Source organism: Oncorhynchus gorbuscha, linkage group LG23 (assembly GCF_021184085.1).
Source record: "Oncorhynchus gorbuscha isolate QuinsamMale2020 ecotype Even-year linkage group LG23, OgorEven_v1.0, whole genome shotgun sequence".
Taxonomy (NCBI): domain Eukaryota; kingdom Metazoa; phylum Chordata; class Actinopteri; order Salmoniformes; family Salmonidae; genus Oncorhynchus; species Oncorhynchus gorbuscha.
In genome coordinates this window covers 10279437-10303987 of record NC_060195.1, presented here as the reverse complement: position 1 = coordinate 10303987, position 24551 = coordinate 10279437, and the positions used below count along the sequence as shown (strand labels likewise).

The window sequence follows — 24551 nt, the reverse complement described above, 5'->3', positions numbered from 1 at the left end:
CTCCCATGTCTCAAAACCATGGATCAATAATTCCGTATTACAGAAAAAAACAATTTCCATTGATCGTTATTACTCGATTGACTTATCGTCCTTTTGACCTCTAGTCCTCTGTCTCTGCGTTGTGTGTTTATCTTCGACATATTGCAGATGGCTACACCACTGATGACATTGAGTTCTACTGGCGAGGGGGAGATGGAGCTGTGTCTGGGGTGGAGAGAATAGAGCTGCCTCAGTTCTCCATCGTGGACTACAAGCTGGTCTCCAAGAACGTGGTCTTCTCTACAGGTACACAGTGGTGGCCGTTTTGATACCTATGTAGCGTATGTGGGAACTCTTTAAAGACTGTTGGAAAAGCATTCCTCATGATTACTGGTTGAGAGAATGCCAAGAGTGTGATAAGCTGTCAAAAGGCAAAGGGTGGCTACTTTGAAGAATCTAAAATCTAAAATATATTTTGTTTTGGTTACACCATTTTGGTTACTACATGATTGGGGCGGCAGCGTAGCCTAGTGGTTAGAGCGTTGGACTAGTAACCGGAAGGTTGCGAGTTCAAACCCCCGAGCTGACAAGGTACAAATCTGTCATTCTGCCCCTGAACAGGCAGTTAACCCACTGTTCCCAGGCCGTCATTGAAAATAAGAATGTGTTCTTAACTGACTTGCCTGGTTAAATAAAAGTAAAATTAAAATTCCATGTGTGTTATTTCATAGTGTTGATGTCTTCACTATTATTCTACAATGTAGAAACTAGTCCAAATAAAGGAAACCCCTGGAATGAGTAGGTGCTGTATATCTATGGCTACACATTGGCTTTTCAGGGGGTGATCCACAGATATTCCGTATATTACCTTTCTCTGCTTTTTCACTTCTGATCCCTCCACTTCAGGTCTTTAAAAGACTGTAAAAGACAACGTATTCTTAATGGTTTACCTGGTTTAATAAAGCAAAATAAAATACATACAGTTCTGTCTGTTTTCCTCCATGCAGGTTCCTACCCACGTCTGTCTCTGAGCTTCAAGCTGAAGAGGAACATCGGCTACTTTATCCTCCAGACCTACATGCCCTCTATCCTGATCACCATCCTGTCCTGGGTCTCCTTCTGGATCAACTATGATGCCTCCGCTGCCAGAGTGGCCCTGGGTAAGACTGCCCATCGAATTCCATCAATAGAGTCATCAGTCAATCAACCAATCAATACGTAAATCAAATTAAACTTAGACATTATATGACGATGTTTACAAACGTTGTTGTCATAGTGTTAGAACATACGTTGTTGTCATAGTGTAGAACATAGTGTTAGAACATAGTGTTAGAACATAGTGTTAGAACATAGTGTTATAACATGCGTTGTTGTCATAGTGTTATAACATACGTTGTTGTCATAGTGTTAGAACATGCGTTGTTGTCATAGTGTTATAACATGCGTTGTTGTCATAGTGTTATAACATGCGTTGTTGTCATAGTGTTAGAACATACGTTGTTGTCATAGTGTAGAACATGTGTTGTTGTCATAGTGTTAGAACATGCGTTGTTGTCATAGTGTTAGAACATACGTTGTTGTCATAGTGTAGAACATGCGTTGTTGTCATAGTGTTTGCATCGTTCTAAAATGTCATGTAGAACATGCGTTGTTGTCATAGTGTAGAACATACGTTGTTGTCATAGTGTAGAACATACGTTGTTGTCATAGTGTTAGAACATACGTTGTTGTCATAGTGTTAGAACATGCGTTGTTGTCATAGTGTTAGAACATATGTTGTTGTCATAGTGTAGAACATACGTTGTTGTCATTGTGTTAGAACATGCGTTGTTGTCATAGTGTTAGAACATACTGTTAGAACATAGTGTTAGAACATGCGTTGTTGTCATAGTGTTAGAACATACGTTGTTGTCATAGTGTAAAACATACGTTGTTGTCATAGTGTTATAACATACGTTGTTGTCATAGTGTAGAACATGCGTTGTTGTCATAGTGTTAGAACATGCGTTGTTGTCATAGTGTAGAACATGCGTTGTTGTCATAGTGTTAGAACATGCGTTGTTGTCATAGTGTTAGAACATAAGTTGTTGTCATAGTGTAGAACATACGTTGTTGTCATAGTGTTAGAACATAGTGTTAGAACATGCGTTGTTGTCATAGTGTAGAACATACGTTGTTGTCATAGTGTTAGAACATGCGTTGTTGTCATAGTGTTAGAACATGCATTGTTGTCATAGTGTTAGAACATACGTTGTTTTCATAGTGTTAGAACATGCGTTGTTGTCATAGTGTTAGAACATGCGTTGTTGTCATAGTGTTAGAACATGCGTTGTTGTCATAGTGTTAGAACATGCGTTGTTGTCATAGTGTTAGAACATACGTTGTTGTCATAGTGTTAGAACATAGTGTTAGAACATGCGTTGTTGTCATAGTGTAAGAACATACGTTGTTGTCATAGTGTAGAACATGCGTTGTTGTCATAGTGTAGAACATGCGTTGTTGTCATAGTGTTAGAAAATAGTGTTAGGACGTACGTTGTTGTCATAGTGTTAGAACATGCATTGTTGTCATAGTGTAGAACATGCGTTGTTGTCATAGTGTTAGAACATGCGTTGTTGTCATAGTGTTAGAACATGCGTTGTTGTCATAGTGTTAGAACATACGTTGTTGTCATAGTGTAGAACATGCGTTGTTGTCATAGTGTTAGAACATACGTTGTTGTCATAGTGTTAGAACATACGTTGTTGTCATAGTGTAGAACATGCGTTGTTGTCATAGTGTAGAACATAGTGTTAGAACATACGTTGTTGTCATAGTGTTATAACATACGTGTCTGTCATAGTGTTAGAACATGCATTGTTGTCATAGTGTTAGAACATACGTTGTTGTCATAGTGTAGAACATGCGTTGTTGTCATAGTGTAGAACATAGTGTTAGAACATACGTTGTTGTCATAGTGTTATAACATGCATTGTTGTCATAGTGTTAGAACATACGTTTCTGTCATAGTGTTATAACATGCGTTGTTGTCATAGTGTTATAACATACGTTGTTGTCATAGTGTTATAACATACGTTGTTGTCATAGTGTAGAACATACGTTGTTGTCATAGTGTTAGAACATGCGTTGTTGTCATAGTGTTAGAACATACGTTGTTGTCATAGTGTTAGAACATAGTGTTAGAACATGCGTTGTTGTCATAGTGTAAGAACATACGTTGTTGTCATAGTGTAGAACATGCGTTGTTGTCATAGTGTAGAACATGCGTTGTTGTCATAGTGTTAGAACATACGTTGTTGTCATAGTGTTAGAACATACGTTGTTGTCATAGTGTTAGAAAATAGTGTTAGGACGTACGTTGTTGTCATAGTGTTAGAACATGCATTGTTGTCATAGTGTAGAACATGCGTTGTTGTCATAGTGTTAGAACATGCGTTGTTGTCATAGTGTTAGAACATGCGTTGTTGTCATAGTGTTAGAACATACGTTGTTGTCATAGTGTAGAACATGCGTTGTTGTCATAGTGTTAGAACATACGTTGTTGTCATAGTGTTAGAACATACGTTGTTGTCATAGTGTAGAACATGCGTTGTTGTCATAGTGTAGAACATAGTGTTAGAACATACGTTGTTGTCATAGTGTTATAACATACGTTTCTGTCATAGTGTTAGAACATGCATTGTTGTCATAGTGTTAGAACATACGTTGTTGTCATAGTGTAGAACATGCGTTGTTGTCATAGTGTAGAACATAGTGTTAGAACATACGTTGTTGTCATAGTGTTATAACATGCATTGTTGTCATAGTGTTAGAACATACGTTTCTGTCATAGTGTTATAACATGCGTTGTTGTCATAGTGTTATAACATACGTTGTTGTCATAGTGTTATAACATACGTTGTTGTCATAGTGTAGAACATACGTTGTTGTCATAGTGTTAGAACATGCGTTGTTGTCATAGTGTAGAACATGCGCTGTTGTCATAGTGTAGAACATACGTTGTTGTCATAGTGTTAGAACATGCGTTGTTGTCATAGTGTTAGAACATACGTTGTTGTCATAGTGTTAGAACATAGTGTTAGAACATGCGTTGTTGTCATAGTGTAAGAACATACGTTGTTGTCATAGTGTTAGGACATACGTTGTTGTCATAGTGTTAGAACAATGCATTGTTGTCATAGTGTAGAACATGCGTTGTTGTCATAGTGTTAGAACATGCGTTGTTGTCATAGTGTTAGAACATGCGTTGTTGTCATAGTGTTAGAACATACGTTGTTGTCATAGTGTAGAACATGCGTTGTTGTCATAGTGTTAGAACATACGTTGTTGTCATAGTGTTAGAACATACGTTGTTGTCATAGTGTAGAACATGCGTTGTTGTCATAGTGTTAGAACATGCGTTGTTGTCATAGTGTTAGAACATGCGTTGTTGTCATAGTGTTAGAACATACGTTGTTGTCATAGTGTAGAACATGCGTTGTTGTCATAGTGTTAGAACATACGTTGTTGTCATAGTGTTAGAACATACGTTGTTGTCATAGTGTAGAACATGCGTTGTTGTCATAGTGTAGAACATAGTGTTAGAACATACGTTGTTGTCATAGTGTTATAACATACGTTTCTGTCATAGTGTTAGAACATGCATTGTTGTCATAGTGTTAGAACATACGTTGTTGTCATAGTGTAGAACATGCGTTGTTGTCATAGTGTAGAACATAGTGTTAGAACATACGTTGTTGTCATAGTGTTATAACATGCATTGTTGTCATAGTGTTAGAACATACGTTTCTGTCATAGTGTTATAACATGCGTTGTTGTCATAGTGTTATAACATACGTTGTTGTCATAGTGTTATAACATACGTTGTTGTCATAGTGTAGAACATACGTTGTTGTCATAGTGTTAGAACATGCGTTGTTGTCATAGTGTAGAACATGCGCTGTTGTCATAGTGTAGAACATACGTTGTTGTCATAGTGTTAGAACATGCGTTGTTGTCATAGTGTTAGAACATACGTTGTTGTCATAGTGTTAGAACATAGTGTTAGAACATGCGTTGTTGTCATAGTGTAAGAACATACGTTGTTGTCATAGTGTTAGGACATACGTTGTTGTCATAGTGTTAGAACAATGCATTGTTGTCATAGTGTAGAACATGCGTTGTTGTCATAGTGTTAGAACATGCGTTGTTGTCATAGTGTTAGAACATGCGTTGTTGTCATAGTGTTAGAACATACGTTGTTGTCATAGTGTAGAACATGCGTTGTTGTCATAGTGTTAGAACATACGTTGTTGTCATAGTGTTAGAACATACGTTGTTGTCATAGTGTAGAACATGCGTTGTTGTCATAGTGTAGAACATAGTGTTAGAACATACGTTGTTGTCATAGTGTTATAACATACGTTTCTGTCATAGTGTTAGAACATGCATTGTTGTCATAGTGTTAGAACATACGTTGTTGTCATAGTGTAGAACATGCGTTGTTGTCATAGGGTAGAACATAGTGTTAGAACATACGTTGTTGTCATAGTGTTATAACATGCGTTGTTGTCATAGTGTTATAACATACGTTTCTGTCATAGTGTTATAACATGCGTTGTTGTCATAGTGTTATAACATACGTTGTTGTCATAGTGTTATAACATACGTTGTTGTCATAGTGTAGAACATACGTTGTTGTCATAGTGTTAGAACATGCGTTGTTGTCATAGTGTAGAACATGCGCTGTTGTCATAGTGTAGAACATACGTTGTTGTCATAGTGTTAGAACATGCGTTGTTGTCATAGTGTAGAACATACGTTGTTGCATAGTGTTAGAACATGCGTTGTTGTCATAGTGTAGAACATACGTTGTTGTTGCATAGTGTTAGAACATGCGTTGTTGTCATAGTGTTAGAACATAGTGTTAGAACATAGTGTTAGAACATAGTGTAGAACATGCGTTGTTGTCATAGTGTTAGAACATGCGTAGTTGTCATAGTGTAGAACATACGTTGTTGTCATAGTGTTAGAACATACGTTGTTGTCATAGTGTTAGAACATACGTTGTTGTCATAGTGTTAGAACATACGTTGTTGTCATAGTGTTAGAACATAGTGTTGTTGTCATAGTGTTAGAACATGCGTTGTTGTCATAGTGTTAGAACATACGTTGTTGTCATTGTGTTAGAACATACGTTGTTGTCATAATGTTAGAACATGCGTTGTTGTCATAGTGTAGAACATACGTTGTTGTCATAGTGTTAGAACATACATTGTTGTCATAGTGTTAGAACATACGTTGTTGTCATAGTGTTAGAACATACGTTGTTGTCATAGTGTTAGAACATAGTGTTGTTGTCATAGTGTTAGAACATGCGTTGTTGTCATAGTGTTAGAACATAGTGTTGTTGTCATAGTGTTAGAACATGCGTTGTTGTCATAGTGTTAGAACATGCGTTGTTGTCATAGTGTTAGAACATACGTTGTTGTCATAGTGTAGAACATGCGTTGTTGTCATAGTGTTAGAACATACGTTGTTGTCATAGTGTTAGAACATACGTTGTTGTTATAGTGTCATGCGTTGTTGTTAGTGTTAGAACATACATTGTTGTCATAGTGTTAGAACATACGTTGTTGTCATAGTGTTTAGAACATACGTTGTTGTCATAGTGTTAGAACATGCATTGTTGTCATAGTGTAGAACATGCGTTGTTGTCATAGTGTTAGAACATGCGTTGTTGTCATAGTGTTAGAACATGCGTTGTTGTCATAGTGTTAGAACATACGTTGTTGTCATAGTGTAGAACATGCGTTGTTGTCATAGTGTTAGAACATACGTTGTTGTCATAGTGTTAGAACATACGTTGTTGTTATAGTGTAGAACATGCGTTGTTGTCATAGTGTAGAACATAGTGTTAGAACATACGTTGTTGTCATAGTGTTATAACATACGTTTCTGTCATAGTGTTAGAACATGCATTGTTGTCATAGTGTTAGAACATACGTTGTTGTCATAGTGTAGAACATGCGTTGTTGTCATAGGGTAGAACATAGTGTTAGAACATACGTTGTTGTCATAGTGTTATAACATGCGTTGTTGTCATAGTGTTATAACATACGTTTCTGTCATAGTGTTATAACATGCGTTGTTGTCATAGTGTTATAACATACGTTGTTGTCATAGTGTTATAACATACGTTGTTGTCATAGTGTAGAACATACGTTGTTGTCATAGTGTTAGAACATGCGTTGTTGTCATAGTGTAGAACATGCGCTGTTGTCATAGTGTAGAACATACGTTGTTGTCATAGTGTTAGAACATGCGTTGTTGTCATAGTGTAGAACATACGTTGTTGCATAGTGTTAGAACATGCGTTGTTGTCATAGTGTAGAACATACGTTGTTGCATAGTGTTAGAACATGCGTTGTTGTCATAGTGTTAGAACATAGTGTTAGAACATAGTGTTAGAACATAGTGTAGAACATGCGTTGTTGTCATAGTGTTAGAACATGCGTAGTTGTCATAGTGTAGAACATACGTTGTTGTCATAGTGTTATAACATACGTTGTTGTCATAGTGTTAGAACTTACGTTGTTGTCATAGTGTTAGAACATACGTTGTTGTCATAGTGTTAGAACATACGTTGTTGTCATAGTGTTAGAACATACGTTGTTGTCATAGTGTTAGAACATAGTGTTGTTGTCATAGTGTTAGAACATGCGTTGTTGTCATAGTGTTAGAACATACGTTGTTGTCATTGTGTTAGAACATACGTTGTTGTCATAATGTTAGAACATGCGTTGTTGTCATAGTGTAGAACATACGTTGTTGTCATAGTGTTAGAACATACATTGTTGTCATAGTGTTAGAACATACGTTGTTGTCATAGTGTTAGAACATACGTTGTTGTCATAGTGTTAGAACATAGTGTTGTTGTCATAGTGTTAGAACATGCGTTGTTGTCATAGTGTTAGAACATAGTGTTGTTGTCATAGTGTTAGAACATGCGTTGTTGTCATAGTGTTAGAACATAGTGTTGTTGTCATAGTGTTAGAACATACGTTGTTGTCATAGTGTTAGAACATACGTTGTTGTCATAGTGTTAGAACATAGTGTTGTTGTCATAGTGTTAGAACATGCGTTGTTGTCATAGTGTAGAACATGCGCTGTTGTCATAGTGTAGAACATACGTTGTTGTCATAGTGTTAGAACATGCGTTGTTGTCATAGTGTTAGAACATACGTTGTTGTCATAGTGTTAGAACATAGTGTTAGAACATGCGTTGTTGTCATAGTGTAAGAACATACGTTGTTGTCATAGTGTAGAACATGCGTTGTTGTCATAGTGTAGAACATGCGTTGTTGTCATAGTGTTAGAACATACATTGTTGTCATAGTGTTAGAACATACGTTGTTGTCATAGTGTTAGAAAATAGTGTTAGGACATACGTTGTTGTCATAGTGTTAGAACATGCATTGTTGTCATAGTGTAGAACATGCGTTGTTGTCATAGTGTTAGAACATGCGTTGTTGTCATAGTGTTAGAACATGCGTTGTTGTCATAGTGTTAGAACATACGTTGTTGTCATAGTGTTAGAACATACGTTGTTGTCATAGTGTAGAACATGCGTTGTTGTCATAGTGTAGAACATAGTGTTAGAACATACGTTGTTGTCATAGTGTTATAACATACGTTTCTGTCATAGTGTTAGAACATGCATTGTTGTCATAGTGTTAGAACATACGTTGTTGTCATAGTGTAGAACATGCGTTGTTGTCATAGGGTAGAACATAGTGTTAGAACATACGTTGTTGTCATAGTGTTATAACATGCGTTGTTGTCATAGTGTTATAACATACGTTTCTGTCATAGTGTTATAACATGCGTTGTTGTCATAGTGTTATAACATACGTTGTTGTCATAGTGTTATAACATACGTTGTTGTCATAGTGTAGAACATACGTTGTTGTCATAGTGTTAGAACATGCGTTGTTGTCATAGTGTAGAACATGCGCTGTTGTCATAGTGTAGAACATACGTTGTTGTCATAGTGTTAGAACATGCGTTGTTGTCATAGTGTTAGAACATAGTGTTAGAACATAGTGTTAGAACATAGTGTTAGAACATAGTGTAGAACATGCGTTGTTGTCATAGTGTTAGAACATGCGTAGTTGTCATAGTGTAGAACATACGTTGTTGTCATAGTGTTATAACATACGTTGTTGTCATAGTGTTAGAACTTACGTTGTTGTCATAGTGTTAGAACATACGTTGTTGTCATAGTGTTAGAAAATGCGTTGTTGTCATAGTGTTAGAACATACGTTGTTGTCATAGTGTTAGAACATACGTTGTTGTCATAGTGTTAGAACATAGTGTTGTTGTCATAGTGTTAGAACATGCGTTGTTGTCATAGTGTTAGAACATACGTTGTTGTCATTGTGTTAGAACATACGTTGTTGTCATAATGTTAGAACATGCGTTGTTGTCATAGTGTAGAACATACGTTGTTGTCATAGTGTTAGAACATACGTTGTTGTCATAGTGTTAGAACATACGTTGTTGTCATAGTGTTAGAACATACGTTGTTGTCATAGTGTTAGAACATAGTGTTGTTGTCATAGTTTTAGAACATGCGTTGTTGTCATAGTGTTAGAACATAGTGTTGTTGTCATAGTGTTAGAACATGCGTTGTTGTCATAGTGTTAGAACATAGTGTTGTTGTCATAGTGTTAGAACATACGTTGTTGTCATAGTGTTAGAACATACGTTGTTGTCATAGTGTAGAACATACGTTGTTGCATAGTGTTAGAACATGCGTTGTTGTCATAGTGTTAGAACATAGTGTTAGAACATAGTGTTAGAACATAGTGTAGAACATGCGTTGTTGTCATAGTGTTAGAACATGCGTAGTTGTCATAGTGTAGAACATACGTTGTTGTCATAGTGTTATAACATACGTTGTTGTCATAGTGTTAGAACTTACGTTGTTGTCATAGTGTTAGAACATACGTTGTTGTCATAGTGTTAGAACATACGTTGTTGTCATAGTGTTAGAACATACGTTGTTGTCATAGTGTTAGAACATAGTGTTGTTGTCATAGTGTTAGAACATGCGTTGTTGTCATAGTGTTAGAACATACGTTGTTGTCATTGTGTTAGAACATACGTTGTTGTCATAATGTTAGAACATGCGTTGTTGTCATAGTGTAGAACATACGTTGTTGTCATAGTGTTAGAACATACATTGTTGTCATAGTGTTAGAACATACGTTGTTGTCATAGTGTTAGAACATACGTTGTTGTCATAGTGTTAGAACATAGTGTTGTTGTCATAGTGTTAGAACATGCGTTGTTGTCATAGTGTTAGAACATAGTGTTGTTGTCATAGTGTTAGAACATGCGTTGTTGTCATAGTGTTAGAACATAGTGTTGTTGTCATAGTGTTAGAACATACGTTGTTGTCATAGTGTTAGAACATACGTTGTTGTCATAGTGTTAGAACATAGTGTTGTTGTCATAGTGTTAGAACATGCGTTGTTGTCATAGTGTAGAACATGCGCTGTTGTCATAGTGTAGAACATACGTTGTTGTCATAGTGTTAGAACATGCGTTGTTGTCATAGTGTTAGAACATACGTTGTTGTCATAGTGTTAGAACATAGTGTTAGAACATGCGTTGTTGTCATAGTGTAAGAACATACGTTGTTGTCATAGTGTAGAACATGCGTTGTTGTCATAGTGTAGAACATGCGTTGTTGTCATAGTGTTAGAACATACATTGTTGTCATAGTGTTAGAACATACGTTGTTGTCATAGTGTTAGAAAATAGTGTTAGGACATACGTTGTTGTCATAGTGTTAGAACATGCATTGTTGTCATAGTGTAGAACATGCGTTGTTGTCATAGTGTTAGAACATGCGTTGTTGTCATAGTGTTAGAACATGCGTTGTTGTCATAGTGTTAGAACATACGTTGTTGTCATAGTGTTAGAACATACGTTGTTGTCATAGTGTAGAACATGCGTTGTTGTCATAGTGTAGAACATAGTGTTAGAACATACGTTGTTGTCATAGTGTTATAACATACGTTTCTGTCATAGTGTTAGAACATGCATTGTTGTCATAGTGTTAGAACATACGTTGTTGTCATAGTGTAGAACATGCGTTGTTGTCATAGGGTAGAACATAGTGTTAGAACATACGTTGTTGTCATAGTGTTATAACATGCGTTGTTGTCATAGTGTTATAACATACGTTTCTGTCATAGTGTTATAACATGCGTTGTTGTCATAGTGTTATAACATACGTTGTTGTCATAGTGTTATAACATACGTTGTTGTCATAGTGTAGAACATACGTTGTTGTCATAGTGTTAGAACATGCGTTGTTGTCATAGTGTAGAACATGCGCTGTTGTCATAGTGTAGAACATACGTTGTTGTCATAGTGTTAGAACATGCGTTGTTGTCATAGTGTTAGAACATAGTGTTAGAACATAGTGTTAGAACATAGTGTTAGAACATAGTGTAGAACATGCGTTGTTGTCATAGTGTTAGAACATGCGTAGTTGTCATAGTGTAGAACATACGTTGTTGTCATAGTGTTATAACATACGTTGTTGTCATAGTGTTAGAACTTACGTTGTTGTCATAGTGTTAGAACATACGTTGTTGTCATAGTGTTAGAAAATGCGTTGTTGTCATAGTGTTAGAACATACGTTGTTGTCATAGTGTTAGAACATACGTTGTTGTCATAGTGTTAGAACATAGTGTTGTTGTCATAGTGTTAGAACATGCGTTGTTGTCATAGTGTTAGAACATACGTTGTTGTCATTGTGTTAGAACATACGTTGTTGTCATAATGTTAGAACATGCGTTGTTGTCATAGTGTAGAACATACGTTGTTGTCATAGTGTTAGAACATACGTTGTTGTCATAGTGTTAGAACATACGTTGTTGTCATAGTGTTAGAACATACGTTGTTGTCATAGTGTTAGAACATAGTGTTGTTGTCATAGTTTTAGAACATGCGTTGTTGTCATAGTGTTAGAACATAGTGTTGTTGTCATAGTGTTAGAACATGCGTTGTTGTCATAGTGTTAGAACATAGTGTTGTTGTCATAGTGTTAGAACATACGTTGTTGTCATAGTGTTAGAACATACGTTGTTGTCATAGTTTTAGAACATGCGTTGTTGTCATAGTGTAGAACATACGTTGTTGTCATAGTGTTAGAACATACGTTGTTGTCATAGTGTTAGAACATACGTTGTTGTCATAGTGTTAGAACATACGTTGTTGTCATAGTGTTAGAACATGCGTTGTTGTCATAGTGTTAGAACATGCGTTGTTGTCATAATGTTAGAACATACGTTGTTGTCATAGTGTTAGAACATACGTTGTTGTCATAGTGTAGAACATACGTTGTTGTCATAGTGTTAGAACATGCGTTGTTGTCATAGTGTTAGAACATGCGTTGTTGTCATAGTGTTAGAACATGCGTTGTTGTCATATTGTAGAACATACGTTGTTGTCATAGTGTTAGAACATAGTGTTAGAACATGCGTTGTTGTCATAGTGTAGAACATACGTTGTTGTCATAGTGTTAGAACATACGTTGTTGTCATAGTGTTAGAACATACGTTGTTGTCATAGTGTTAGAACATAGTGTTGTTGTCATAGTGTTAGAACATGCGTTGTTGTCATAGTGTTAGAACATACGTTGTTGTCATTGTGTTAGAACATACGTTGTTGTCATAATGTTAGAACATGCGTTGTTGTCATAGTGTAGAACATACGTTGTTGTCATAGTGTTAGAACATACATTGTTGTCATAGTGTTAGAACATACATTGTTGTCATAGTGTTAGAACATACGTTGTTGTCATAGTGTTAGAACATAGTGTTGTTGTCATAGTGTTAGAACATGCGTTGTTGTCATAGTGTTAGAACATAGTGTTGTTGTCATAGTGTTAGAACATGTGTTGTTGTCATAGTGTTAGAACATAGTGTTGTTGTCATAGTGTTAGAACATACGTTGTTGTCATAGTGTTAGAACATACGTTGTTGTCATAGTGTTAGAACATAGTGTTGTTGTCATAGTGTTAGAACATGCGTTGTTGTCATAGTGTAGAACATGCGCTGTTGTCATAGTGTAGAACATACGTTGTTGTCATAGTGTTAGAACATGCGTTGTTGTCATAGTGTTAGAACATACGTTGTTGTCATAGTGTTAGAACATAGTGTTAGAACATGCGTTGTTGTCATAGTGTAAGAACATACGTTGTTGTCATAGTGTTAGAACATAGTGTTGTTGTCATAGTGTTAGAACATGCGTTGTTGTCATAGTGTAGAACATGCGCTGTTGTCATAGTGTAGAACATACGTTGTTGTCATAGTGTTAGAACATGCGTTGTTGTCATAGTGTTAGAACATACGTTGTTGTCATAGTGTTAGAACATAGTGTTAGAACATGCGTTGTTGTCATAGTGTAAGAACATACGTTGTTGTCATAGTGTAGAACATGCGTTGTTGTCATAGTGTAGAACATGCGTTGTTGTCATAGTGTTAGAACATACATTGTTGTCATAGTGTTAGAACATACGTTGTTGTCATAGTGTTAGAAAATAGTGTTAGGACATACGTTGTTGTCATAGTGTTAGAACATGCATTGTTGTCATAGTGTAGAACATGCGTTGTTGTCATAGTGTTAGAACATGCGTTGTTGTCATAGTGTTAGAACATGCGTTGTTGTCATAGTGTTAGAACATACGTTGTTGTCATAGTGTAGAACATGCGTTGTTGTCATAGTGTTAGAACATACGTTGTTGTCATAGTGTAGAACATGCGTTGTTGTCATAGTGTAGAACATAGTGTTAGAACATACGTTGTTGTCATAGTGTTATAACATACGTTTCTGTCATAGTGTTAGAACATGCATTGTTGTCATAGTGTTAGAACATACGTTGTTGTCATAGTGTAGAACATGCGTTGTTGTCATAGGGTAGAACATAGTGTTAGAACATACGTTGTTGTCATAGTGTTATAACATGCGTTGTTGTCATAGTGTTATAACATACGTTTCTGTCATAGTGTTATAACATGCGTTGTTGTCATAGTGTTATAACATACGTTGTTGTCATAGTGTTATAACATACGTTGTTGTCATAGTGTAGAACATACGTTGTTGTCATAGTGTTAGAACATGCGTTGTTGTCATAGTGTAGAACATGCGTTGTTGTCATAGTGTAGAACATACGTTGTTGTCATAGTGTTAGAACATGCGTTGTTGTCATAGTGTTAGAACATAGTGTTAGAACATAGTGTTAGAACATAGTGTTAGAACATAGTGTAGAACATGCGTTGTTGTCATAGTGTTAGAACATGCGTAGTTGTCATAGTGTAGAACATACGTTGTTGTCATAGTGTTATAACATACGTTGTTGTCATAGTGTTAGAACTTACGTTGTTGTCATAGTGTTAGAACATATGTTGTTGTCATAGTGTTAGAACATGCGTTGTTGTCATAGTGTTAGAACATACGTTGTTTTCATAGTGTTAGAACATACGTTGTTGTCATAGTGTTAGAACATAGTGTTGTTGTCATAGTGTTAGAACATGCGTTGTTGTCATAGTGTTAGAACATACGTTGTTGTCATAGTGTTAGAACATAGTGTTGTTGTCATAGTTTTAGAACATGCGTTGTTGTCATAGTGTTAGAACATAGTGTTGTTGTCATAGTGTTAGAACATGCGTTGTTGTCATAGTGTTAGAACATAGTGTTGTTGTCATAGTGTTAGAACATACGTTGTTGTCATAGTGTTAGAACATACGTTGTTGTCATAGTTTTAGAACATGCGTTGTTGTCATAGTGTAGAACATACGTTGTTGTCATAGTGTTAGAACATACGTTGTTGTCATAGTGTTAGAACATACGTTGTTGTCATAGTGTTAGAACATACGTTGTTGTCATAGTGTTAGAACATGCGTTGTTGTCATAGTGTTAGAACATGCGTTGTTGTCATAATGTTAGAACATACGTTGTTGTCATAGTGTTAGATCATATGTTGTTGTTATAATGTTAGAACATACGTTGTTGTCATAGTTTTAGAACATACGTTGTTGTCATAGTGTAGAACATACGTTGTTGTCATAGTGTTAGAACATGCGTTGTTGTCATAGTGTTAGAACATGCGTTGTTGTCATAGTGTTAGAACATGCGTTGTTGTCATATTGTAGAACATACATTGTTGTCATAGTGTTAGAACATAGTGTTAGAACATGCGTTGTTGTCATAGTGTAGAACATACGTTGTTGTCATAGTGTTAGAACATACGTTGTTGTCATAGTGTTAGAACATACGTTGTTGTCATAGTGTTAGAACATAGTGTTGTTGTCATAGTGTTAGAACATGCGTTGTTGTCATAGTGTTAGAACATAGTGTTGTTGTCATAGTGTTAGAACATGCGTTGTTGTCATAGTGTTAGAACATAGTGTTGTTGTCATAGTGTTAGAACATGCGTTGTTGTCATAGTGTTAGAACATAGTGTTGTTGTCATAGTGTTAGAACATACGTTGTTGTCATAGTGTTAGAACATACGTTGTTGTCATAGTGTTAGAACATAGTGTTGTTGTCATAGTGTTAGAACATGCGTTGTTGTCATAGTGTAGAACATGCGCTGTTGTCATAGTGTAGAACATACGTTGTTGTCATAGTGTTAGAACATGCGTTGTTGTCATAGTGTTAGAACATACGTTGTTGTCATAGTGTTAGAACATAGTGTTAGAACATGCGTTGTTGTCATAGTGTAAGAACATACGTTGTTGTCATAGTGTAGAACATGCGTTGTTGTCATAGTGTAGAACATGCGTTGTTGTCATAGTGTTAGAACATACATTGTTGTCATAGTGTTAGAACATACGTTGTTGTCATAGTGTTAGAAAATAGTGTTAGGACATACGTTGTTGTCATAGTGTTAGAACATGCATTGTTGTCATAGTGTAGAACATGCGTTGTTGTCATAGTGTTAGAACATGCGTTGTTGTCATAGTGTTAGAACATGCGTTGTTGTCATAGTGTTAGAACATACGTTGTTGTCATAGTGTAGAACATGCGTTGTTGTCATAGTGTTAGAACATACGTTGTTGTCATAGTGTTAGAACATACGTTGTTGTCATAGTGTAGAACATGCGTTGTTGTCATAGTGTAGAACATAGTGTTAGAACATACGTTGTTGTCATAGTGTTATAACATACGTTTCTGTCATAGTGTTAGAACATGCATTGTTGTCATAGTGTTAGAACATACGTTGTTATCATAGTGTAGAACATGCGTTGTTGTCATAGGGTAGAACATAGTGTTAGAACATACGTTGTTGTCATAGTGTTATAACATGCGTTGTTGTCATAGTGTTATAACATACGTTTCTGTCATAGTGTTATAACATGCGTTGTTGTCATAGTGTTATAACATACGTTGTTGTCATAGTGTTATAACATACGTTGTTGTCATAGTGTAGAACATACGTTGTTGTCATAGTGTTAGAACATACGTTGTTGTCATAGTGTAGAACATGCGTTGTTGTCATAGTGTAGAACATAGTGTTAGAACATACGTTGTTGTCATAGTGTTATAACATACGTTTCTGTCATAGTGTTAGAACATGCATTGTTGTCATAGTGTTAGAACATACGTTGTTATCATAGTGTAGAACATGCGTTGTTGTCATAGGGTAGAACATAGTGTTAGAACATACGTTGTTGTCATAGTGTTATAACATGCGTTGTTGTCATAGTGTTATAACATACGTTGTTGTCATAGTGTTATAACATATGTTGTTGTCATAGTGTAGAACATACGTTGTTGTCATAGTGTTAGAACATGCGTTGTTGTCATAGTGTAGAACATGCGCTGTTGTCATAGTGTAGAACATACGTTGTTGTCATAGTGTTAGAACATGCGTTGTTGTCATAGTGTAGAACATGCGTTGTTGTCATAGTGTAGAACATACGTTGTTGTCATAGTGTTAGAACATGCGTTGTTGTGATAGTGTTAGAACATAGTGTTAGAACATAGTGTTAGAACATAGTGTAGAACATGCGTTGTTGTCATAGTGTTAGAACATGCGTAGTTGTCATAGTGTAGAACATACGTTGTTGTCATAGTGTTATAACATACGTTGTTGTCATAGTGTTAGAACTTACGTTGTTGTCATAGTGTTAGAACATACGTTGTTGTCATAGTGTTAGAACATGCGTTGTTGTCATAGTGTTAGAACATACGTTGTTGTCATAGTGTTAGAACATAGTGTTGTTGTCATAGTGTTAGAACATGCGTTGTTGTCATAGTGTTAGAACATACGTTGTTGTCATTGTGTTAGAACATACGTTGTTGTCATAATGTTAGAACATGCGTTGTTGTCATAGTGTAGAACATACGTTGTTGTCATAGTGTTAGAACATACATTGTTGTCATAGTGTTAGAACTTACGTTGTTGTCATAGTGTTAGAACATATGTTGTTGTCATAGTGTTAGAACATAGTGTTGTTGTCATAGTGTTAGAACATGCGTTGTTGTCATAGTGTTAGAACATAGTGTTGTTGTCATAGTGTTAGAACATGCGTTGTTGTCATAGTGTTAGAACATAGTGTTGTTGTCATAGTGTTAGAACATACGTTGTTGTCATAGTGTTAGAACATACGTTGTTGTCATAGTTTTAGAACATGCGTTGTTGTCATAGTGTAGAACATACGTTGTTGTCATAGTGTTAGAACATACGTTGTTGTCATAGTGTTAGAACATACGTTGTTGTCATAGTGTTAGAACATACGTTGTTGTCATAGTGTTAGAACATGCGTTGTTGTCATAGTGTTAGAACATGCGTTGTTGTCATAATGTTAGAACATACGTTGTTGTCATAGTGTTAGATCATATGTTGTTGTCATAATGTTAGAACATACGTTGTTGTCATAGTTTTAGAACATACGTTGTTGTCATAGTGTAGAACATACGTTGTTGTCATAGTGTTAGAACATAGTGTTAGAACATGCGTTGTTGTCATAGTGTAAGAACATACGTTGTTGTCATAGTGTAGAACATGCGTTGTTGTCATAGTGTAGAACATGCGTTGTTGTCATAGTGTTAGAACATACATTGTTGTCATAGTGTTAGAACATACGTTGTTGTCATAGTGTTAGAAAATAGTGTTAGGACATACGTTGTTGTCATAGTGTTAGAACATGCATTGTTGTCATAGTGTAGAACATGCGTTGTTGTCATAGTGTTAGAACATGCGTTGTTGTCATAGTGTTAGAACATGCGTTGTTGTCATAGTGTTAGAACATACGTTGTTGTCATAGTGTAGAACATGCGTTGTTGTCATAGTGTTAGAACATACGTTGTTGTCATAGTGTTAGAACATACGTTGTTGTCATAGTGTAGAACATGCGTTGTTGTCATAGTGTAGAACATAGTGTTAGAACATACGTTGTTGTCATAGTGTTATAACATACGTTTCTGTCATAGTGTTAGAACATGCATTGTTGTCATAGTGTTAGAACATACGTTGTTGTCATAGTGTAGAACATGCGTTGTTGTCATAGGGTAGAACATAGTGTTAGAACATACGTTGTTGTCATAGTGTTATAACATGCGTTGTTGTCATAGTGTTATAACATACGTTTCTGTCATAGTGTTATAACATGCGTTGTTGTCATAGTGTTATAACATACGTTGTTGTCATAGTGTTATAACATACGTTGTTGTCATAGTGTAGAACATACGTTGTTGTCATAGTGTTAGAACATGCGTTGTTGTCATAGTGTTAGAACATGCGCTGTTGTCATAGTGTAGAACATACGTTGTTGTCATAGTGTTAGAACATGCGTTGTTGTCATAGTGTAGAACATGCGTTGTTGTCATAGTGTAGAACATACGTTGTTGTCATAGTGTTAGAACATGCGTTGTTGTCATAGTGTTAGAACATAGTGTTAGAACATAGTGTTAGAACATAGTGTAGAACATGCGTTGTTGTCATAGTGTTAGAACATACGTTGTTGTCATAGTGTTAGAACATATGTTGTTGTCATAGTGTTATAACATGCGTTGTTGTCATAGTGTTAGAACATGCGTTGTTGTCATAGTATTAGAACATACGTTGTTGTCATAGTGTTAGAACATACGTTGTTGTCATTGTGTTAGAACATACGTTGTTGTCATAGTGTTAGAACATGCGTTGTTGTCATAGTGTAGAACATACGTTGTTGTCATAGTGTTAGAACATACGTTGTTGTCATAGTGTTAGAACATGCGTTGTTGTCATAGTGTAGAACATACGTTGTTGTCATAGTGTTAGAACATACGTTGTTGTCATAGTGTTAGAACATACGTTGTTGTCATAGTGTTAGAACATACGTTGTTGTCATAGTGTTAGAACATAGTGTTGTTGTCATAGTGTTAGAATATGCGTTGTTGTCATAGTGTTAGAACATAGTGTTGTTGTCATAGTGTTAGAACATGCGTTGTTGTCATAGTGTTAGAACATAGTGTTGTTGTCATAGTGTTAGAACATACGTTGTTGTCATAGTGTTAGAACATACGTTGTTGTCATAGTGTTAGAACATGCGTTGTTGTCATAGTGTTAGAACATAGTGTTAGAACATACGTTGTTGTCATAGTGTTAGAACATAGTGTTAGAACATACATTGTTGTCATAGTGTTAGAACATAGTGTTAGAACATACGTTGTTGTCATAGTGTTATAACATACGTTGTTGTCATAGTGTTAGAACATACGTTGTTGTCATAGTGTTAGAACTTACGTTGTTGTCATAGTGTTAGAACATACGTTGTTGTCATAGTGTTAGAACATACGTTGTTGTCATAGTGTAGAACATGCGTTGTTGTCATAGTGTTAGAACATGCGTTGTTGTCATAGTGTTAGAACATACGTTGTTGTCATAGTGTAGAACATGCGTTGTTGTCATAGTGTTAGAACATACGTTGTTGTCATAGTGTTAGAACATACGTTGTTGTCATAGTGTTAGAACATAGTGTTAGAACATGCGTTGTTGTCATAGTGTTAGAACATGCGTTGTTGTCATAGTGTTAGAACATACGTTGTTGTCATAGTGTTAGAACATAGTGTTGTTGTCATAGTGTTAGAACATGCGTTGTTGTCATAGTGTTAGAACATAGTGTTGTTGTCATAGTGTTAGAACATACGTTGTTGTCATAGTGTTAGAACATACGTTGTTGTCATAGTTTTAGAACATGCGTTGTTGTCATAGTGTAGAACATACGTTGTTGTCATAGTGTTAGAACATACGTTGTTGTCATAGTGTTAGAACATACGTTGTTGTCATAGTGTTAGAACATACGTTGTTGTCATAGTGTTAGAACATGCGTTGTTGTCATAGTGTTAGAACATGTCATAGTGTTAGATCATATGTTGTTGTCATAGTGTTAGAACATACGTTGTTGTCATAGTTTTAGAACATACGTTGTTGTCATAGTGTTAGAACATACGTTGTTGTCATAGTGTTAGAACATAGTGTTAGAACATGCGTTGTTGTCATAGTGTAAGAACATACGTTGTTGTCATAGTGTAGAACATGCGTTGTTGTCATAGTGTAGAACATGCGTTGTTGTCATAGTGTTAGAACATACATTGTTGTCATAGTGTTAGAACATACGTTGTTGTCATAGTGTTAGAAAATAGTGTTAGGACATACGTTGTTGTCATAGTGTTAGAACATGCATTGTTGTCATAGTGTAGAACATGCGTTGTTGTCATAGTGTTAGAACATGCGTTGTTGTCATAGTGTTAGAACATGCGTTGTTGTCATAGTGTTAGAACATACGTTGTTGTCATAGTGTAGAACATGCGTTGTTGTCATAGTGTTAGAACATACGTTGTTGTCATAGTGTTAGAACATACGTTGTTGTCATAGTGTAGAACATGCGTTGTTGTCATAGTGTAGAACATAGTGTTAGAACATACGTTGTTGTCATAGTGTTATAACATACGTTTCTGTCATAGTGTTAGAACATGCATTGTTGTCATAGTGTTAGAACATACGTTGTTGTCATAGTGTAGAACATGCGTTGTTGTCATAGGGTAGAACATAGTGTTAGAACATACGTTGTTGTCATAGTGTTATAACATGCGTTGTTGTCATAGTGTTATAACATACGTTTCTGTCATAGTGTTATAACATGCGTTGTTGTCATAGTGTTATAACATACGTTGTTGTCATAGTGTTATAACATACGTTGTTGTCATAGTGTAGAACATACGTTGTTGTCATAGTGTTAGAACATGCGTTGTTGTCAGTGTAGAACATGCGCTGTTGTCATAGTGTAGAACATACGTTGTTGTCATAGTGTTAGAACATGCGTTGTTGTCATAGTGTAGAACATGCGTTGTTGTCATAGTGTAGAACATACGTTGTTGTCATAGTGTTAGAACATGCGTTGTTGTCATAGTGTTAGAACATAGTGTTAGAACATAGTGTTAGAACATAGTGTAGAACATGCGTTGTTGTCATAGTGTTAGAACATACGTTGTTGTCATAGTGTTAGAACATATGTTGTTGTCATAGTGTTATAACATGCGTTGTTGTCATAGTGTTAGAACATGCGTTGTTGTCATAGTATTAGAACATACGTTGTTGTCATAGTGTTAGAACATACGTTGTTGTCATTGTGTTAGAACATACGTTGTTGTCATAGTGTTAGAACATGCGTTGTTGTCATAGTGTAGAACATACGTTGTTGTCATAGTGTTAGAACATACGTTGTTGTCATAGTGTTAGAACATGCGTTGTTGTCATAGTGTAGAACATACGTTGTTGTCATAGTGTTAGAACATACGTTGTTGTCATAGTGTTAGAACATACGTTGTTGTCATAGTGTTAGAACATACGTTGTTGTCATAGTGTTAGAACATAGTGTTGTTGTCATAGTGTTAGAAATGCGTTGTTGTCATAGTGTTAGAACATAGTGTTGTTGTCATAGTGTTAGAACATGCGTTGTTGTCATAGTGTTAGAACATAGTGTTGTTGTCATAGTGTTAGAACATACGTTGTTGTCATAGTGTTAGAACATACGTTGTTGTCATAGTGTTAGAACATGCGTTGTTGTCATAGTGTTAGAACATAGTGTTAGAACATACGTTGTTGTCATAGTGTTAGAACATAGTGTTAGAACATACATTGTTGTCATAGTGTTAGAACATAGTGTTAGAACATACGTTGTTGTCATAGTGTTATAACATACGTTGTTGTCATAGTGTTAGAACATGCGTTGTTGTCATAGTGTGAGAACATAGTGTTAGAACATAGTGTAGAACATGCGTTGTTGTCATAGTGTTAGAACATGCGTTGTTGTCATAGTGTTAGAACATGCGTAGTTGTCATAGTGTTAGAACATACGTTGTTGTCATAGTGTTAGAACTTACGTTGTTGTCATAGTGTTAGAACATACGTTGTTGTCATAGTGTTAGAACATACGTTGTTGTCATATAGAACATGCGTTGTTGTTAGTGTTAGAACATGCGTTGTTGTCATAGTGTTAGAACATACGTTGTTGTCATAGTGTTAGAACATGCGTTGTTGTCATAGTGTTAGAACATACGTTGTTGTCATAGTGTTAGAACATACGTTGTTGTCATAGTGTTAGAACATAGTGTTAGAACATACGTTGTTGTCATAGTGTTAGAACATGCGTTGTTGTCATAGTGTAGAACATGCGTTGTTGTCATAGTGTTAGAACATGCGTTGTTGTCATAGTGTTAGAACATGCGTTGTTGTCATAGTGTTAGAACATACGTTGTTGTCATAGTGTAGAACATGTGTTGTTGTCATAGTGTTAGAACATACATTGTTGTCATAGTGTAGAACATACGTTGTTGTCATAGTGTTAGAACATGCGTTGTTGTCATTGTTAGAACATGTGTTGTTGTCATAGTGTTAGAATTGTTGTCATAGTGTAGAACATGTGTTGTTGTCATAGTGTTAGAACATGCGTTGTTGTCATAATGTTAGAACATGTGTTGTTGTCATAGTGTTAGAACATACATTGTTGTCATAGTGTAGAACATACGTTGTTGTCATAGTGTTAGAACATACGTTGTTGTCATAGTGTTAGAACATACGTTGTTGTCATAGTGTTAGAACATGTGTTGTTGTCATAGTGTTAGAACATGTGTTGTTGTCATAGTGTTAGAACATACGTTGTTGTCATAGTGTAGAACATGCGTTGTTGTCATAGAACATAGTGTTAGAACATACGTTGTTGTCATAGTGTTATAACATACGTTTCTGTCATAGTGTTAGAACATGCATTGTTGTCATAGTGTTAGAACATACGTTGTTGTCATAGTGTTAGAACATGCGTTGTTGTCATAGGGTAGAACATAGTGTTAGAACATACGTTGTTGTCATAGTGTTATAACATGCGTTGTTGTCATAGTGTTAGAACATACGTTTTGTCATAGTGTTATAACATGCGTTGTTGTCATAGTGTTATAACATACGTTGTTGTCATAGTGTTATAACATACGTTGTTGTCATAGTGTTAGAACATACGTTGTTGTCATAGTGTTAGAACATGCGTTGTTGTCATAGTGTAGAACATGCGCTGTTGTCATAGTGTAGAACATACGTTGTTGTCATAGTGTTAGAACATGCGTTGTTGTCATAGTGTAGAACATGCGTTGTTGTCATAGTGTTAGAACATACGTTGTTGTCATAGTGTTAGAACATGCGTTGTTGTCATAGTGTTAGAACATAGTGTTAGAACATAGTGTTAGAACATAGTGTAGAACATGCGTTGTTGTCATAGTGTTAGAACATACGTTGTTGTCATAGTGTTAGAACATATGTTGTTGTCATAGTGTTATAACATGCGTTGTTGTCATAGTGTTAGAACATGCGTTGTTGTCATAGTGTTAGAACATACGTTGTTGTCATAGTGTTAGAACATACGTTGTTGTCATAGTGTTAGAACATACGTTGTTGTCATAGTGTTAGAACATACATTGTTGTCATAGTGTAGAACATACGTTGTTGTCATAGTGTTAGAACATACGTTGTTGTCATAGTGTTAGAACATGCGTTGTTGTCATAGTGTAGAACATACGTTGTTGTCATAGTGTTAGAACATACGTTGTTGTCATAGTGTTAGAACATACGTTGTTGTCATAGTGTTAGAACATACGTTGTTGTCATAGTGTTAGAACATAGTGTTGTTGTCATAGTGTTAGAATATGCGTTGTTGTCATAGTGTTAGAACATAGTGTTGTTGTCATAGTGTTAGAACATGCGTTGTTGTCATAGTGTTAGAACATAGTGTTGTTGTCATAGTGTTAGAACATACGTTGTTGTCATAGTGTTAGAACATACGTTGTTGTCATAGTGTTAGAACATGCGTTGTTGTCATAGTGTTAGAACATAGTGTTAGAACATACGTTGTTGTCATAGTGTTAGAACATAGTGTTAGAACATACATTGTTGTCATAGTGTTAGAACATAGTGTTAGAACATACGTTGTTGTCATAGTGTTATAACATACGTTGTTGTCATAGTGTTAGAACATG

At 35.8% G+C, this 24551-nt stretch overlaps 1 protein-coding gene across 2 annotated transcripts in view; it reads left to right on the top strand.

Moving 5' to 3' along the window:
* gabrb2a (gamma-aminobutyric acid type A receptor subunit beta2a) overlaps window positions 1-24551 on the top strand; it is a 140301-nt gene that overhangs the window by 90471 nt on the left and 25279 nt on the right. For both annotated transcript variants that reach the window (XM_046324395.1, XM_046324394.1), the window contains exons 6-7: window positions 148-285; window positions 987-1139. In XM_046324395.1, the coding sequence (XP_046180351.1) occupies window positions 148-285; window positions 987-1139 (291 nt within the window). The remainder of the gene's footprint in view (window positions 1-147; window positions 286-986; window positions 1140-24551) is intronic.